This window comes from Podarcis cretensis (assembly GCF_951804945.1).
Source record: "Podarcis cretensis genome assembly, chromosome: 10".
Taxonomy (NCBI): domain Eukaryota; kingdom Metazoa; phylum Chordata; class Lepidosauria; order Squamata; family Lacertidae; genus Podarcis; species Podarcis cretensis.
Window position 1 is genome coordinate 73,818,015 of NC_137179.1, and position 19,958 is coordinate 73,837,972.

At 43.5% G+C, this 19,958-nt stretch overlaps 1 protein-coding gene across 1 annotated transcript in view; it reads right to left on the reverse strand.

The window, feature by feature from the left end:
* LOC307224875 (cadherin-related family member 4-like) overlaps positions 1-19,958 on the reverse strand; it is a gene marked incomplete at its 5' end in the record, with an annotated part of 87,036 nt that overhangs the window by 12,952 nt on the left and 54,126 nt on the right. The window contains 2 exons of the mRNA XM_079992043.1: positions 1,526-1,779; positions 2,895-3,036. Coding sequence (XP_079848169.1) covers positions 1,526-1,779; positions 2,895-3,036 — 396 coding nt within the window. The remainder of the gene's footprint in view (positions 1-1,525; positions 1,780-2,894; positions 3,037-19,958) is intronic.

Consider the following 19,958-nt stretch of genomic DNA (forward strand, 5'->3'; position numbering starts at 1 on the left):
TTAGGCAACCCAGCCAGGTGTTTGCACCCAGCCGGGGAGACAAGCACCAGCTTACGCACGAGCAACCCCTAGAACCATTACATAAACCTATAAAATGTCTCCAACTGTCCAACACTTTACCTGTAACAGTGACCACCAAAATGCCATTGGGAATCTTAAAAGCAACTGAGCATGAGGGAAAGCGCATTCTCTTGCTGGTCCTCAGCAATTGCTAATCCAGAGAGAGAGAGAGGAGGGGGAAAAGAAGGTGTCCTGGATTGAGAAATGAACTCTGAGAAACAGAGAAGGCTGCGCACGGCTCTGTGTGTTGCCATCTCAGGATGTTATGTACTGTACCCACTCCCCCTTTGTAAAAGGGGTAAATGTCTTCTAAACTTAAAAAAACAAACAGAAAGCAAGCCCATATCACCCATGTTACCCCGCCCCTAGCATGTATTAGCTCTAAACCTCCCTCAAGCTTACCAGTGCCTCATTCGTGAGCATAAATGATGCTCTTTTGGCTATACAGGGAATGGCACTCACAGCCCGAACATCAGAAATAGAGCAAATAGGGCAGCAAGATTGTCACAAGAGCGCCTGGACTTAAATTGTCTATCAAGAACTTCACTCTTGTGGTTTATCACCACAACAGCTACTCACTCTGGGTTTTAGTAAAGCAAACAGCATGATTTGTAACCCCCTAAATGATATTGAGTGTCAAAACAACTTGGCCACAATAAGGAAATTTTGCCCATGGCATGACTATTTTCCACCCTCCCATTTCAACTCTCTGGCACCTTATCTGCATTACCTAGCAATTCTAAAACATAGACACACTTTTACTCTTGCAAGATTGAATGTACTGCCTTTGGGTGTACTCAAGGGACGATTCCAACAGATTCCACACACAAAAATGCTTATGTCCCTGTGGAGATGGCAGTCCTGAATCAGTGGCGCATGCCCTTCTGGCTTGCCCTCTTTATAAAGACTTGAGGAATGAGATCATCACCCCTCTTTTATTGTCCATTCTGGGTCGCCCAGCCACTGCCACAGTGTCCCTTCTCTTGGCAGATCAAGATGAGCAGGTGACAGCGAAGGTTGCAAGGTTTTTAGCTGGGGCAATCAGAATAAGATCTACCATTTGACTACTGATTCAAAACCCTAAAATGTATTTTATATAATTGACTTTTGATTTCTATTCTTTGTATATCATATTGTTGTTTTATTGCTATGTTTTATTCATTCAGAGCAAACAGTGAGGCACTCTACCTGAGGCAGAAGATTTTGGGGGAACCATTTAAGCAGTAGCCATCTGGCGGGTGTTCCAAGGGTGTGACGATGCTGACACAGTATAAACACACCAGCAGAGCCAGTCCAGTTCTCCCTCCTGCGCATTTGCACCACAATGACCTGGCTGCCATCCCATCCCTCCCCCTCTCTGTAAGTCACAGAGATACCAGAAAGATTTTGAACTGTGCTCTCCTCTATCAACTGCCTCAGATGTCTCTTGACGTCCTGAAAAAAAGAAGCATGCTTGGAAACTTACGGCAGTTGTGGTTGTTTTTGTGGTGGTCGAAGGCCTGGTTGTGCTCCAGGGAACCACATGCAGTATTACAGTTGCTGTTGTGGACAAGCGGTGAGCTGAACTGCCATGCAGTTCATCAGCCACTTCTATCAGTAGCTGAAATGTGGTGGGATCCTGAATTCCTCGAAACACATCATACTGGAAGTTCTGTGTCGTCATCAAAGAAGTTAAGCCAGAGCCTAATCTCTGAAGTTTGAACCGAGAATGGATATTGCCTAGAAAGAATGGGGTTTGAAGTACCATAAAAATAAAAATGGCATCCTATTACATTTCATATATAGCTCTCCAGCTTTCAGAATCTTGCACTTCAGGTGAATATGGCATCTCTTAATAAATGTTTGAATTGTGCTGGGATGAAGCAAAGAGCCTCTTAGGCACTGGAACAAGAGAACAGCAGCTTTTCTTCCCTTAAAGAAAGGGAGGAAGCAAAAGAGATTGCAGTTTAGAGCAGGTTCCTTTCCCAACGCCAGGCCACTGTTCAGAGAACAGAGGTGTCTCCCTCAAAGCACAGAAGGTGTATATTCATATGTAGCTTAGTTGGTTAGAACGTGGTACTGATAATGCCAAGGTTGCAGGTTCGATTCCCCATATGGGATGGCTGCATATTCCTGCAGTGCAGGGGGTTGGATTAGATGTCCCTCAGGGACCTTTCCAACTTATGATTCTATGATTTAAGGCCAGATGTGAGGAGCCTGAGACCCTTCACATGCTGAGGGACTTCAATTCCCATCAGCCCCACCCAGCATGGCGAACAGTCTGGGATGATGGGACTTGTAGTCCAGGACCATCTAGAGGGTTCCTGTTATGTAATGAAGTTCTCACCCTGGGCCAGCAGGGGGATACTGTAGATAGTTATGCAAATGAAGGATCGAAAGTGACGTTCAGTGATTGGATTAGTTAGTTACAGAAAATGGTTACTGTTGCATTCTAGTGGAGCTCTATATAAGCAGGCTGACTGAGCTCCTCAGTTCAGTTCTGTTCCAGCTTACAAATAAAGAGCTGCTTTGGAAGAATCGCTGTGTCATCTGATATGTTTGCCCACAACTTAACAGTTCCCTAGCCTTGATTTCAACAAAGCACTCTTGGTGTGTGCTCTTTAGCAACTGACCTACTCCAAGTTGCCATATTTCTATGGTTAGAACAATCTCTGGCTTGCTAATATTGTCATAAGGTGTGTGTTTTTTAGGCCCTGATTTCTGTGTAGTTCCCAAATGGCTCACCTTTGAAGGGGAATACACTTGAAGGTGCTTCCCCAATTCTATTCACACAAACAGAAAGAATGAAAACTAATGAATGGTCATTACAAAAACTAAGCTATATATAGTCTTACCTCCCACAATAGTGTAGCTGAGCTGATGAGGGGGAGAATCTTTGTCTGAGCAATTCAACTGCAAGATGGGTGTTTTAATACTAGAGTATATAGGTTTGCTATAATAGGGTGGCCTACAGACCGGAGGTTCATCGTTCACATTCTGCAAAAGAAGAAAATAGCAGGTCGCTTAAAAACCCTCTGACAAAAAGTTAGGAACAAGAACATTCCAGCAGGAAGAGCCGCAAGCTCCCAGCATTTTCCTACAATCATTACACAGCAACTTCACAAGTCAGTTTCTGCAGACACTGACACATTAAGCCTGATGGTGGCAGAAGCACTTTTCTGATTATTCAGATTATTCCTAGCTTTCTTCAGAAAGTTGTTATGTACATATGCACAAAGAATAAAAGTTTGTGTCTTGGGCAACAGGTTTACAGAGTCAATAATTACACAATTATTCAAACTGTGAACATGCATTGCTACATTAAAAATCTTTAGTTCCATACTACAGTGGTACCTCGGGTTAAGTACTTAATTCATTCCGGAGGTCCGTTCTTAACCTGAAACTGTTCTTAACCTGAAGCACCACTTTAGCTAATGGGGCCTCCTGCTGCCACCGCACCGCCGGAGCCCGATTTCTGTTCTTATCCTGAAGCAAAGTTCTTAACCTGAAGCACTATTTCTGGGTTAGCGGAGTGTGTAACCTGAAGCGTATGTAACCTGAAGTGTATGTAACTTGAGGTACCACTGTATTGGAAAGCCGATTTGAAGTTCCCTTGTCACACCTCAGAGCAACCTCTGTTGTTGAAAGCCTTCTCTCAAAAAACCATGTGGCCCTCCTTTCCCAGGTCCTAGGTATACTGTAAGCCAGGTGTGTAATAAAAACATGATGGCCTGCAAAGCAGCACAAGCAGTGGGGAAGCTGTGGAGAAGTCCCAGTCACCCCCTCCCCACACTGCTTTGCAAGAAAGAAACAGGGTATCAAGCTTTTAATAGATATATTGCCATGCAAGTGTGGTTAGACCTGAATGCTACTGCAGGACAGCAGCAGTAGCAAGAGATGAGGGGCACAGATGTTTATGGTCTATGCTATGTGCCTTTAAGTGCTGCTGAGGCATTGCTTTTTTGTAATTAGCTGCAAGTGGGATTGAAGTGGAGGTTCTGCATCTTTATTTATTTAAAGCATTTTGACCCTGGTCTTCAGACACAAGTGGCTCTCACAGTCCCTGCCCTCAGGTTTACAATCTAAAAGGCATGACACAAAAGGAAGGAGGATAGCAAACTCAGGCACTACACCTGTTAAACAGCAGCTGAAGAATTAGTGATGAATAGACTCTTAACAGTCCCTGACTGTTTCTGTTGGGGGGTGGCATTAATCACTAGTTTACTTGCATTGCCCCCCCCCCCATTGTTATATCCAAACTTATTCATTTAAATGTTAAATTGGGTTCTCCCTTAAAGAGGGCACATAGTGCAGTGAGCCCTGGAAAACCGACACCCTGTGTTGTGGGTCAGCCACAACACCCGACTGGTAGGTCCCTCGAAGCTGGGTGCAATCTGGCCAATGGGATGCAGTCCAAACGGTTCGAGGGACCTATTTATGCCCATGCACGTGACCCAGAGCTTCCTCTTTTGGCACATGCATTCGGAACACCTGCCCACCTCTCCCCACTTTTAGGGCTTTGCCGTCGTGTGTTGTCTGTCGTTGGGACAGGGGCACGGCAGGAATTTTACCCACTTGGCTGATTGCCTGTTGCCATTTGGGTTTCGCCTGCCGCGTAGCAAATAGTCACAACTTGTAAGGTTGCGGATAGGCTCTGATTCAGATGACAGGGATGGGAAAATGCTCTTGCCATCTCTATGTGAAGGGTATTCCATTAAAGGAATCCAGGGACTCGATGGTTTGGTCAACCCCTGAGAGGGGGTTGTGCCTGTGCCTGAGTCCAGGGGGACATTTGGGTGGCAGAGTTAACCCGTTCCCGGCTTTCTGCTACCCAGGTGTTCACCCTTGGCTGACCTATGCTGGAACCCTGGGTCAGCGCTACCTGCAAGGCAGGGAGCTAGTCGAAGCAGAGCCTATGCAACAAGTCACTTTCTGTAATCAATAAAGTTGTGGCCTAAATTCTGCCAAAAACCAAAACCAAAATTTGAGTCAAGTGTGAATTTATTTGGGGGAGGTTTCTGGGTCTGAACATGCAAATACTTTCTATCTCACATGGGCCCCCCAGAGATGACTGTTTTGCTACTTAAAAGGAGAAGAAAGGAAAAAAGAGGACCAGCGATCCTCTGCTAGCATGGAGAAGGTACGCACAGCTTTGAGAAGTGCAAGTTTACCAGTTGCCTATGGAATTTCTTGCTTTACTCTTCTAAAGTGAGACAGCCAACACAACACCGGCTCTGTTTTCTGACGGAAAAACCATGCAATGCTTTATGGATATAGCATTTTATGCCACCACTCAGGGCTCAGCTGCAAATCTTATCAATCAGCATGAAGAAAACATGGCTTCTTTTATTGTCTGCTCTCAATTAAAGGAAAATCAATCAATCAGACAGGCTTTGCTCAACATTACATTACAAAGAGAAATGGCCCAGACTGTTTATCTTACTAAATGCTCCATTAAATTATTTGATAAGGTATGTAAAGCTTCTGTACACTTCCCCCGAGAGTTATTTTCTCGGGTACAAAATAATACACCACCAATCCATATTTATTAAGTGGATTTGAGGCATCTAATCATAAGCCTGCATTTTTATTAAAGCTTATATGTTTAATCAGGGCCTGTATCTTAAAAGACCAGTCTTAGAAGACCAGTTGCCTAAAAACCTTGACAAGATGTTTTACTCCTAGACAAGGGCCCCCCCTGATTTATAGCAGAAAACAACTCTCAAAGTCGTAAAAAGGGAATTACAGGCTGACAGCCAAGGTTACACTGACCCTACAAATTAAGGGTGGATAAATAGTAAAATGAGCCATATCTTCTTCCTAAGGTTAAGAAGGTCAAGAGCAGTGAAAAAGCATCTAGCTGGTAGAAACAGAACATTTTCTGGGAAATCTTTTCTAAAGCTGTTTGTTTCTTAAACTAAGATCCTTTTAAGATTTCTTTTCCTTTTAAAAGGTTGTTTATGTATTAAATATATTAGCTTAAATATAATTATGCAAAGGATTTAAGAACTGCTAGATTCCTATTTCATATAGTTGTAAGAGTTGTAACTATCCTGAAATTAAGTCAGGCACCAGCCCCCCCTTGCCAGACAGAAGACGCCAATCGAGCGCTCCTGATATATGGTTGTCAGGCCTTTTGTTTAGAAACCTTCAAATGAAGGAGATCTCTCAATGTTGATGTGAACTCAATCCTTGACATGCATAAGATAAAAATTCAAGATTAATTATCTGTTTTGGAAGGCAATAGGGCAAGGAGGGCAAGAGGTGAGCTGGTAATTAAGATTCCTTGTTGAGACACATGTAAGATATATTACTACTTATTTGTCATTTATAGATAGAAGAATATATAGCTTTTTGATTTCCATAAAAGGGCAAGAAGGAAATGGGTGTATCTTTTGTGATTGGCTCTAGCAAACAGCCAATAGGAATTTCAACCAGGCTGATTGGACAGAGGCAGCCACAGGAGGAGCAAGGGGGCTGGATTAAGGAAATATAAGTGCTGGCCAGAATGGCAAGAGGCCAGGCCAGAGCTTGGTAACCATATACCACTGTGCCTCATATTTATTTGTCTGACAAATAAATTACTATTTTAATTTCTCTATTGCTGCGTTGAATATTTCATTCCAGCTAAGCGTTAACCACAAGCAGGGTGCTACAGATTGACACAGCTCATAGAAAAGCAGGTGAACCATGAAGCCCTATTAGCTGCAGCAAACATGGTTTATCAGTGAACAAGTCACAGAACTGAATGTATGACACACAAAAGGGCAGGGCTTTAGCGACCTCTTCGTCATGTAGTGCCCTAGAGAAAAGGCCCCAAATCCAGAACATGGTACCAAATTGGGGCCTGGGCCCTCTGGGCTTCCATTTCAGACCTGGACATAATGAAATCACCCAGATCTAAAAGAGGTCCAATATGTTTGGAGGATTGCTTCCCCCTGGCATGAGCTGATAATGTCACTAACATGCGTCAAGACCTGCAGCCTTAAGAACAGACTGAACAACAGGGATGAGGATATGAGCTGATCTCCTTTGCTTAGGTTATCACCTGCTCTCAGCATCATGGAAAATGTAGCTCCTGTTTAAAACACTTGCTTAAATCATATGTTTACCCAAGGTTTCCTGGACCTTTTTCATGTTTTGTACACTGCTCAGATGAGGTTGTTGAATTTTTATTGGCTTTATGCAAGTTGAGTAAAGATTTTTTAATGATAATAAGCATAATTCAAGGGTTTAGCACAGGGATGGGAAGGTAAATATGTATCTTTCTGTCCTCTGTTCCACTCCGTCTTGCTCCATTACACGATACAGGAGGATGGAGATTTCCCAACCGCTTAGGGCTCTCCATGCAATGCCTGACAGGCCCCTAACTTGTATTTATAGTGAATTTGAGCCTTGGTGCCTGAATTACAAACTGGAAGCATAATTTTAAACCCACACATTTGTACCTGATCATTTCATTCATGTTTTGTTGATAGAAGTTTTATTGCTAAGCCTCCATTCATCAAAAGAAGTCCGATATCCATTTACATAGCTTCTATAAGGAAGGCCAGAATCTCAGAAGGTCTTTGCTCCCACTCAAAGCATTTTAATAATACTCTCTGATTTTCAAGCAAGCTAAGCATTCAGAACCTCCCACAATATGATATAAGACTTTTTGCAGTGTTATTAGCTGGGAGCTAAATTTACATCAAAGCACTATTGCTAAATGCCCACACTGGAAGGATCCACTTGAAATGTTGTTTCTATTACCGCCTTTATCTACATTGCCATTATTTGTATTTTCATATTCACTTATGTCTGCATCTTCTTGGAAAAGTGGAGTTGTCCAAATGGAAATGAATTGTGGAGGAGCCTAATAGTTTGTCTTGTGTTTGCTATTTCAAGCCTTCATTTCAGGAACAAAAGTGGAGTGTGGTGAAGTATCCAGCGCATTGTATGTGTGAGAAAGTACAGAGCAATTTGTAGCTGACCTGAGTGTGGAGTGAGTAGTACTTCGGTTCCCAGTGAGGCGACTCCATCTGGGCAAGGAATCTCACAAAGCGTGTGTATGTGTGACTGAGTGGATACTTCACAGGGCCATACAATGGGAGTTGGGGGTTCAAAGGGGGGAAATACACCTCTTGAATGTATGTTAAATAATTTTAAGAAAGCCTTCTCAGGGGCATATGGAGTCAAAATGACGCCAGAGCGCTTGAGAACGTTATGTGAATTAGAATGGCCGAAATACAATACTGGATGGCCATCTCAGGGAACCTTTGATATAAATTTAGTAAGCAAACTTTGGTCTGATATCACCAAAGAAACTGGAGGGTGCCCAGAACAATTTTCATATATAGATTCTTGGCTGAGCACATTAAATAAAAATCCTCCATGGATAAGGGAATGCAAAGTCAAACGATGCAAATTATTGGCTGTAAAAGCCGAAGCTAGGAAAGGAATCTTGCCAAATAAACTCAAACCCATTTTTGAGGGACCAGAGGAAGAGGTGCTTCCACCTCCACCCTATGCGCCACGCCGAGGGGAGCCTAATCCAAACACTCCACCAGTTGTAACCCCAAGGCAAGAAACTGGAATGAATAATGGGGGTGGAGTCACAGAGCTTGATTCCTAAATATCTTCAGGAGGCATTGGAGTCCTATAATAAAGCCCAAGCAGAAGTGGTTATTCCACCTGTGACTCCTAATAGACCTCCATCTACAGTCTCCTTTAGTGGAACAACTGATTGCCTACCCCAAACCCCTGTACATCCAAGTCCCAGAGAAATATTACAGAAGTTACAGGGAGACCTTGATCGGTCAGCAAGCAATACAGCCAGGCGTATAAAGCTGCTAAAAGAACGCCTTGGGACAAATACTATCCCCTATGATTTGAGGCCCCTAGAGCAAAGTGAAGAAAAAGGTCACGTAGTAGCCCCTCTTAGAAGAGTATTTGATGCACTTGAGGAGCCTGTGCTGGTTAACGGGCAACCCGGACCACGGCCACCTCGAACTTCGACCCTGCAATATATTCCATTCACGACTACGGATCTGATGAATTGGAAAACACACACCCCATCTTTCGCAGAAAAACCTCAGGCTATGATGGACTTGGTGACTTCAATAGTAAATACTCATAGTCCTACTTGGACAGATTGTCGCCAGCTCCTAAATACTCTTTTCACCACTGAGGAAAGGAGAGACATAATTGAAAAGGCACAGATATATTTGCGTGAGCAGGCCAGAGTGGGAAATATTTTTAATATTGATCGTCATCTTCAGGACAACTTTCCCTTGGAAGATCCTAACTGGGATCCAAACAATGCAATTCACCTGGCCAGACTTACCACCTACCGCCAGACACTTGTGCAAGGTATCCGCAGGGCATGCCAGAAGCCCACTAATATGTCTAAAGTCTCAGAAGTAGAACAGAAACCAAATGAGAGTCCGGGAGACTTTTTAGAGAGGCTGCAGGAAGCCTATCGTATATGGACTCCTTTTGACCCTGAAGCCCCTGAAAACAGCAGAATGATTACTGCTACATTTGTGGCCCAGTGCGCTTCTGACATTCGTAAGAAAATTCAGAAATCAGAAGGATGGGAAGGGATGCTGATGAGCCAAATTATGGCCATTGCACGCCGAGTTTATCGGAATAGGGATGAGGCTGAGAAACAAGAGAAGAAGAAGTGGCAGAAGGAAAAGATGGTAATGCTAGCCACAGCAGTGAAGCAAGATTACCGCCCCTTAAATGGAGGGAGAGGACGGGGAAAGAATCCACCACTGGGAAGGAATCAATGTGCAAATTGCAAGAAGGAGGGTCACTGGAAGCGGGAGTGTCCTGAACCCTTGAGGTTGGAAGAAGTACGCCCAGGTCCAGGCCCAGGCCCAGGCTCCGGCCCAAGAAACCAGGGACGGGGACGGGGAATGATCCGAGATGGAAGATATCAGAGACCTGGACAAGGACGGAGTAGAGACAATTTCATTGGACTGGCAGAAGAGGATTTTACCCAAGACTAGGAACGACCGGACTCCATAAAGTTAGGCTTCCAGGAGCCCACGGTCACGATTCAATTAGGGAGCCATTTAATAGACTTTATGATTGATACTGGGGCTGAATACTCAGTACTCCCAGAACTATTGCAGAAAAAGGCATCCAAAAGTGTAGTCATTAAAAGTGCCACTGGACAGTCAGCTAAGAGATCTTTCCTCCAACCTTTGGAATGCCAGATTGGGGGACATCGTTTAACCCATCAGTTTTTGTATATACCTGAGTGTCCAATACCTCTCTTAGGCAGAGATATGCTGTCCAAATTGCAGGCCCAAATCACCTTCACTCCTCGAGGTCCAGAAATGAAACTGCCATCAAAAGCAGCAGGAATAATTACCCTCTCAGTACCTAAGGAACAATCATGGCGCCTAATGTCAGCCTTGCAAGTCCAACCCACATTAGATACAGAATTAAACAAGCTCCTCCGAACTCTACAGGTGCCACCAGGAGTATGGGCCGAAAATAGCCCACCAGGAATGGCTAAGAATATAGCTCCAATTGTAGTAACCCTAAAACCTATGGCTACCCCTGTATCTGTAAAGCAATATCCCTTACCCCGGCGAGCAGCAGAGGGCATCCAGAAACATTTGGACCGCTTATTAAAATATGGTCTGCTTAAGCCCTGCCAATCAGAATGGAACACACCCCTTTTGCCTGTTCGAAAACCTGGGACAGATGAATACAGGCCAGTACAGGACTTGAGGCTCGTAAACCAGGCTATCGAGACCTTGCACCCAAATGTACCAAACCCATATACCTTGCTGAGTTTGATCCCACCAGAAGCAACATTTTTTACTGTATTGGACTTGAAAGATGCATTCTTCTGTTGCCGGCTGGCACCACAGAGCCAACCTATATTTGCCTTCCAGTGGGAAGACCCTTTGACAGGAACAAAAGGCCAGCTAACCTGGACAAGATTGCCCCAGGGATTCAAAAATTCCCCAACTTTATTTGGCACTGCCTTGGCGAAGGATCTAACAAGTTACCCCTCAATACCGGGAGAAAAGGTGGTTCTGCAATATGTGGATGATCTTATACTAGCGGCAAAGGATTTTGATACCTGTAAAGAAGGGACAGAGGAACTGCTCCACTTGCTCTGGGAAGCTGGCTACCGAGTTTCCCAGAAAAAGGCACAGTTATGTTTAGAAAAGGTCAAATATTTGGGCTTTGACATCTCACACCAACAACGAGCATTGAGACCAGAGAGGAAAGAAGCTATTTGCCTTATCAAGGAACCTACCACAAGAAAACAACTTAGAGGATTCCTGGGAACAGCAGGGTTTTGTAGACTATGGATACCTGATTTCAGCAGTCTGGCCAAGCCCTTACATGAAAGCACTCGAGGTGCAGAAAAGGACCCATTTGTATGGGGACCTGAGCAGAAACAAGCCTTTTTAGTTATCAAACAACGACTTATGGAGGCCCCAGCCCTTGGATTGCCTAATTCGGAAAAACCCTTTCAGCTGTATGTACATGAACAGAATGGGATTGCAGCGACAGTCCTGACCCAGAGATTAGGAAGTTGGAACCGTCCAGTAGCTTATTTGTCTAAACAATTGGACTCAGTAGCAAAAGGATGGCCTCCATGCCTAAGGGCAGTAGCGGCCACTGCAAGCCTTGTCAAAGAAGCTGATAAATTTACCTTTGGCCAGACGATGTATGTGAATGTACCTCATGCTGTTCTGACACTCATGGAATATAAGGGTAGTTATTGGCTAACGAACCCAAGAATGGCTAGATACCAAGGCCTATTGTGTGAAAATCCCAGGATTCATCTACGAGTAGTGAATATGCTCAATCCAGCGACTTTGCTGCCCCTACCAGAGGTAGATGATGAAGAATCACATGATTGTCTCCAAATAATGGATGAAGTTTATTCCAGTAGACCCGATCTGAAAGATGAGCCATTGAAAAATCCAGATGTTGTATATTATACTGATGGTAGCAGTTACCTGCATGAAGGTGCCAGACGAGCAGGATATGCTGTGGTCACTAATGAGGAAGTTGTGGAAGCTGAAGCTTTGCCTGCTGGCACCTCAGCACAAAAAGCTGAACTTATAGGTTTAACTAGAGCTTTGCAATTGGCAGCTGGATGTAAGGCAAACATCTATACTGATTCTAAATATGCCTTCTTAACCCTGCATGCACATGGAGCTCTATGGAAAGAAAGAGGTCTAATCGGAGCCCACGGGAAGGCCTTGAAATATGGACCTGAAGTAGAAATCCTGTTGGAAGCAGTATGGGCTCCAGAACAGATTGCTGTAATGCACTGCAAAGGTCATGGACGAGGAAGGGATCCAATAACCAGAGGAAATCATGCTGCTGACAAAGCAGCCCGAGAGGCAGCCCAAAAGCCTGTGGGAGGATTTATAGCAGCCCTCATACCAGAGGTAGTTCCAGAAGAAGTTAAACCTCACTATACCCCAGAAGAGAGGAAGTGGGCTGAACAGGAAGGAGCGGTTGTGAAGGACGGTTGGATGATCCTGCCGGACAATAGGATTTATGTACCTCATCATCTAGCAGGCACAATTGTAAGAAATTATCATGAATCTACTCACCTTGGCGGTACTGCAACCAGAGAGAGTCTCAGTCGGAAGTTGTATATTATTAATCTATCACAATTAGCAACTTGCATTTCACAGAAATGTGTTCTTTGTGCTAAAAACAATCCCAGGCAGGGACCGGTACAACCTCCTGGAATTCAGCATGTGGGATACGTCCCCATGGAAAGCCTAATTGTGGACTTCACAGAGTTGGTCCCTTCTAAGGGATTCAAGTATCTCCTTGTGTTTGTAGATACTTTTACCGGATGGGTTGAAGCTTTTCCCACCCGAACTGAAAAGGCACGAGAGGTAACTAAGAGACTCCTCACTGAATTGATCCCGAGGTTTGGATTACCTAGATGCATTGGAAGTGATAATGGGCCAGCATTCATTGATCAAGTAGTACAAGAAGTATGTCGAGTCCTACAAGTGAAATGGAGACTGCATGCAGCATATAGGCCTCAGAGTTCAGGGAAAACTGAAAGAATGAATCGGACTCTGAAAACCCAATTGGCAAAATTAACCCAGGAAACGGGATTGGGATGGGTAGATGTGTTACCCATAACACTGTTTCGTGTTCGGTGTGCACCCACAAAAAGACTTAAGTTGTCACCTTTTGAGCTCCTGTATGGGAGGCCACCCTCCTTTGTTCAGGATATTCCAGCTGACCTTAAACAAATAGGAGACCATGTGACACAGGAACAAGTGCAATCTCTCTCCCGTGTTTTTGTTTCTCTTAACAGGTGGGCCCTCGAGCGCACGCCGTGCAGCATTGCCGAGCCGATTCATCAGTTCCAGGCTGGCGATAGCGTATGGGTGAAAGAGTGGAAACGCGATCCACTTGCACCTAAGTGGTGTGGACCTTACACCGTCTTGCTCTCTACTCCAACAGCAGTGAAGGTAGCTGAGGTGACCCCCTGGATTCATCACTCTCGTTTGAAGAAGTCTGAAGGCAGTTGGACGTGCAAAGGTGACCCCTCTAATCCTTTAAAACTAACTCTCTCCAAAAACCCCTGTATCTAGCCCTACCGGGAACGGGCTAGGTCACGGGCAACATTAGACGACCGGCCTGCTGCAGCCACAACCTGGAAGCTGGCTGACCTGCGCACGCCTGAAGCTTGAGGAGCGTCTGAACCAGTGACTGTGGACGGGAAGATTCTCTTATACAATTGATTGACTGCCCCCTTGTGGAACAATTATAAGGGATATTACTCATTGGGGATCCTCGGGATATATGTTTTGGTCTTGGTGGTTCCCCATTTTTGTCACTGGGGGAATTATATTGGGGCTAATATTTATTTGCTGTCACAATAAGGTAATTTTTTGTGGAAGGAATGCATATGCTAGACATCAACATGATTTTATTATTAATCCTGATCCCTTGGGAAGGGGAAGGGTCCTTGAATCTGACCAAATTTGCTAAATATGGATTCCACCATGACCACAATATGTGGGTAGGCTTAGCTGAGATGGTAGCCAATGTTGCAAATAGGACTAATTGCCTTGTTTGCTCTCTTGGGCCAGATGATTCAGAGGGAGGTATGCCCTTATTACCGATACCATTAAATGCCATTGGTATGGTAAGCGAAATGCCACACCAAACAGAAGTACAGAATTTCCCCGGATGGAACTCAACTAAACCAATACGAGTTATACCTGTGCAAGGGGAATTCTGTGTGCATAAATCATCAGATGCAGCTGATCCTACCATGATAGGTTCTTCTCATTGCCACTATACTTGGGATTATATTAAGAATAGTCAAACCTGGGCAAACGGTACTACGTATCGAACTCGGAATACCTTGCCCTGTGCACCTCCTTTTATTCATGCATGGAAAATCGTATGGAACATAACTGTGACAGAAGGCAATCTAACATACTGCACTGTGAACTCTCTACCCCTTTTGATATTTCGCCTTCTGCACTCCACGTACCAAAAACCTCAGACCCGATGGTTGTGGTGGATATGTGGAGAATGGGCATACAAGAAACTCCCTTCCAAATGGAGTGGGACTTGTTTCTTGGGATGGGTATTACCACCAATGTGGATTATGCCCACTAGTTCGGCCAAGCGTACACGAAGAAACGCTGACATTTCTCATATAGCAGGAGGAAGTACCCAAAGTTGGAGCGGTACTGATGATTGGCCACCAGAGCGCATTATAGCTTATTATGATCCTGCCTCATGGAATCCTGGTGAGCTCATACAAGGGGCACGGGATCCTATTTATAATCTAAACAGAATAATTCGATTGCAAGCAGTAGTGGAACTTGTAACCAATGCAACGGCCCAGAGTTTGAGACTTATTGCACAACAGTTGGATGAAAGTAGAGCCGCCATTTTGCAGCTGAAAATGGGAATGGATTATGTACTTGCCAGGCAGGGAGGCCTATGTGGAGTCTTGAACTTGACAGGGAATGCCTGTTGCTTTAACATTTCTGATAATGGTGAGGCAATCCGTGTGTTGGCCACAAAGATGGAGAATATAGCACATGTCCCAGTACAAACATGGGAAGGATGGGATATGGGATGGCTCACCAATTGGTTACCTAATGTCGCAGGACTCAAAGGGATACTATTGTCTTGCTTGTTTTTCTTGACAGTAGTAATAATGGTTTTATGTATGGTGCCATGTATCATTTCATGTTTTAGAAGTACAATTAGCAAGATGATTTCAAATGAAACTCTACCTCATATCATGGCCCTATACAGAGCTTTACCTCAGGAATATGATGAAGGTCAAGCTATCAAGGACACTTGGGATGAAGGTCCTTGAGCTTGAAAGGGGGGAATGAGGCATCTAATCATAAGCCTGCATTTTTATTAAAGCTTATATGTTTAATCAGGGCCTGTATCTTAAAAGACCAGTCTTAGAAGACCAGTTGCCTAAAAACCTTGACAAGATGTTTTACTCCTAGACAAGGGGCCCCCCTGATTTATAGCAGAAAACAATTCTCAAAGTCGTAAAAAGGGAATTACAGGCTGACAGCCAAGGTTACACTGACCCTACAAATTAAGGGTGGATAAATAGTAAAATGAGCCATATCTTCTTCCTAAGGTTAAGAAGGTCAAGAGCAGTGAAAAAGCATCTAGCTGGTAGAAACAGAACATTTTCTGGGAAATCTTTTCTAAAGCTGTTTGTTTCTTAAACTAAGATCCTTTTAAGATTTCTTTTCCTTTTAAAAGGTTGTTTATGTATTAAATATATTAGCTTAAATATAATTATGCAAAGGATTTAAGAACTGCTAGATTCCTATTTCATATAGTTGTAAGAGTTGTAACTATCCTGAAATTAAGTCAGGCACCAGCCCCCCCTTGCCAGACAGAAGACGCCAATCGAGCGCTCCTGATATATGGTTGTCAGGCCTTTTGTTTAGAAACCTTCAAATGAAGGAGATCTCTCAATGTTGATGTGAACTCAATCCTTGACATGCATAAGATAAAAATTCAAGATTAATTATCTGTTTTGGAAGGCAATAGGGCAAGGAGGGCAAGAGGTGAGCTGGTAATTAAGATTCCTTGTTGAGACACATGTAAGATATATTACTACTTATTTGTCATTTATAGATAGAAGAATATATAGCTTTTTGATTTCCATAAAAGGGCAAGAAGGAAATGGGTGTATCTTTTGTGATTGGCTCTAGCAAACAGCCAATAGGAATTTCAACCAGGCTGATTGGACAGAGGCAGCCACAGGAGGAGCAAGGGGGCTGGATTAAGGAAATATAAGTGCTGGCCAGAATGGCAAGAGGCCAGGCCAGAGCTTGGTAACCATATACCACTGTGCCTCATATTTATTTGTCTGACAAATAAATTACTATTTTAATTTCTCTATTGCTGCGTTGAATATTTCATTCCAGCTAAGCGTTAACCACAAGCAGGGTGCTACAGATTGACACAGCTCATAGAAAAGCAGGTGAACCATGAAGCCCTATTAGCTGCAGCAAACATGGTTTATCAGTGAACAAGTCACAGAACTGAATGTATGACACACAAAAGGGCAGGGCTTTAGCGACCTCTTCGTCATGTAGTGCCCTAGAGAAAAGGCCCCAAATCCAGAACATGGTACCAAATTGGGGCCTGGGCCCTCTGGGCTTCCATTTCAGACCTGGACATAATGAAATCACCCAGATCTAAAAGAGGTCCAATATGTTTGGAGGATTGCTTCCCCCTGGCATGAGCTGATAATGTCACTAACATGCGTCAAGACCTGCAGCCTTAAGAACAGACTGAACAACAGGGATGAGGATATGAGCTGATCTCCTTTGCTTAGGTTATCACCTGCTCTCAGCATCATGGAAAATGTAGCTCCTGTTTAAAACACTTGCTTAAATCATATGTTTACCCAAGGTTTCCTGGACCTTTTTCATGTTTTGTACACTGCTCAGATGAGGTTGTTGAATTTTTATTGGCTTTATGCAAGTTGAGTAAAGATTTTTTAATGATAATAAGCATAATTCAAGGGTTTAGCACAGGGATGGGAAGGTAAATATGTATCTTTCTGTCCTCTGTTCCACTCCGTCTTGCTCCATTACACGATACAGGAGGATGGAGATTTCCCAACCGCTTAGGGCTCTCCATGCAATGCCTGACAGGCCCCTAACTTGTATTTATAGTGAATTTGAGCCTTGGTGCCTGAATTACAAACTGGAAGCATAATTTTAAACCCACACATTTGTACCTGATCATTTCATTCATGTTTTGTTGATAGAAGTTTTATTGCTAAGCCTCCATTCATCAAAAGAAGTCCGATATCCATTTACATAGCTTCTATAAGGAAGGCCAGAATCTCAGAAGGTCTTTGCTCCCACTCAAAGCATTTTAATAATACTCTCTGATTTTCAAGCAAGCTAAGCATTCAGAACCTCCCACAATATGATATAAGACTTTTTGCAGTGTTATTAGCTGGGAGCTAAATTTACATCAAAGCACTATTGCTAAATGCCCACACTGGAAGGATCCACTTGAAATGTTGTTTCTATTACCGCCTTTATCTACATTGCCATTATTTGTATTTTCATATTCACTTATGTCTGCATCTTCTTGGAAAAGTGGAGTTGTCCAAATGGAAATGAATTGTGGAGGAGCCTAATAGTTTGTCTTGTGTTTGCTATTTCAAGCCTTCATTTCAGGAACAAAAGTGGATGATTTAGGAAGTGGGGGTTTTGGAAAGTTTTAGCAATCACATGTTTGTTGCGGAAGGTGGAAGTTGGCAGGAGACTTTGGAGAGCTGGCTGGGAGAAAGTGTGAACTAGAGGACATGGCAAGGAGACCCACCACAGCAGGAACCGCCACCACCGCTCTCCAGGTGTTCTCAACTGCACTTCTGCTGTAGTGGGAAATCATAATTCTCCATAGTCAATAGCGGTTTGCAAACTGATGGGAACCACTGTTGGTGATCCATATGGAGACAATTTGGGACTTCTAGACTCCACAACGCAGCCCTCGAGTTTAAGGAACTCATTATCACCACCGTGTCCAAAAAACGTGAGATGTGTCCCTCTGCACCGCTCAGTTCTCAGAGGTCACTCAGAGGTCACATGGGACATGACACAATGAGACTGAGGCTGCACTACGAAAGGTACATTGTCTCCAATCCAGATAGCTTATATTTAATTCTTTTCTGTTGTTCTATAATGCAATCATGATTACTTGAGTGAAAGTAGTTATTTGCTGATTGACTTTACTAGAAGTGTTTCAGAGCAGTCATTTGCAGCGCTAAAACATCTGCAGCAGCATTACAGAGCTATAGCATTGCCATATATGTTGACATCACTGGAGAATAATATCCAGTGGTTGATATAGCCAGTACTTTTTCTAGGGGGACGCATACCCCTAAACATTTTATGAATCTTTGTACTTTTGTCCATTTACTGTATTTATTTTTCCCCATTTGAACTATAAAATGGTGGTTTTTCTTGAGTCAAAATAAGAGTACACCTAAACATTTAGGAACGCGTGTGGCGCTGTGGGTAAAACCTCAGCGCCTAGGACTTGCCGATCGCATGGTTGGCGGTTTGAACTCCCACGGCGGGGTGCACTCCTGTCGTTCGGTCCCAGCGCCTGCCAACCTAGCAGTTTGAAAGCACCCCCGGGTGCAAGTAGATAAATAGGGACCGCTTGCCAGCGGGAAGGTAAATGGCGTTTCCGTGTGCTGCGCTGGCTCGCCAGATGCAGCTTTGTCACGCTGGCCACGTGACCCGGAAGTGTCTGCGGACAGCGCTGGCTCCCGGCCTCTAGAGTGAGATGAGCGCACAACCCTAGAGTCTGGCAAGACTGGACCGTACGGGCAGGGGTACCTTTATCTTTACCTTTACCTAAACATTTTTAGAGGAAAAAAAGCACTGGATATAGCCAAGGGCACCCTCACCATAGGTAACTCTCATTCCTCCATCTACATTACAGGCGCAGATTCCCAAAAGGTATCCGCAGTAACAATCAGGAAGCTCACATTTGGCTATCTCTGTGCAGATCTAAATTGGCTTAACTTCTAGCAACTCCACTGCAGTCCAGGAGTCTCAGACTATTTATAGAATACAATTCTATAAATTGGACATGCTTTGAAGGCTGATCTACAGAGAAAGATCGAGATAAGATTTTTCCATCTGAGAGGCATCTTCATTGTGCAAGTGAGCAGGATGATATCATTTTTCTTCTCAACAATTATTGTTTTCCTTCTTAAAATCTAATCAGCATTTTTCTTTTTAGAAAACAATTCCTCTTCCTATTACATTTAACTACGTTTAGTGAAGAAGGCAAAGGTGTTGTTGTCATGACGTAATCCCAAACATGAGAGTTCCTGGATTTCTTCTATAATTACACGGTTTCCAACCTATAAATGCCTTTGTGTTGATTAATGGCATCTGTTTACACAGATAATTAAATAATTTATGTGCCCTGCACCTTATCTTTAAGCAGAACAACACTTTGAGCATCATTTTAATTGTTCTTTGAGGGTTGTGTGATACATGTGGTTGCAATTAATGGAAATACAAACAAAGATAAATGATAGCTACTGTAGCTTTTTCTGAGAGGTCTCTCTTAACTTGATAAGGCTATCAATGACTACAAGCCATCATGGCTCCAGTATTGGAGGCAGTGTGCAGCTGTATGCCAGTTGCCACAAGCAATTTTCCCTAAGATTTTGTATGCTATCTTCACTAATGTGTGCATTTTATTCACACTTTCCCCTAATATACACATTTTTGTACATATGGATTGGACAACTGCATCACAAAATATGGAGAACTGTGAATTTCGAAGGATTATCATGTTTCAGTTTCCATATTGGTTTGAGAGGTATGAATTAGCTATTTACTTATTAAAATGCAAACAAAATCAAAATTCTC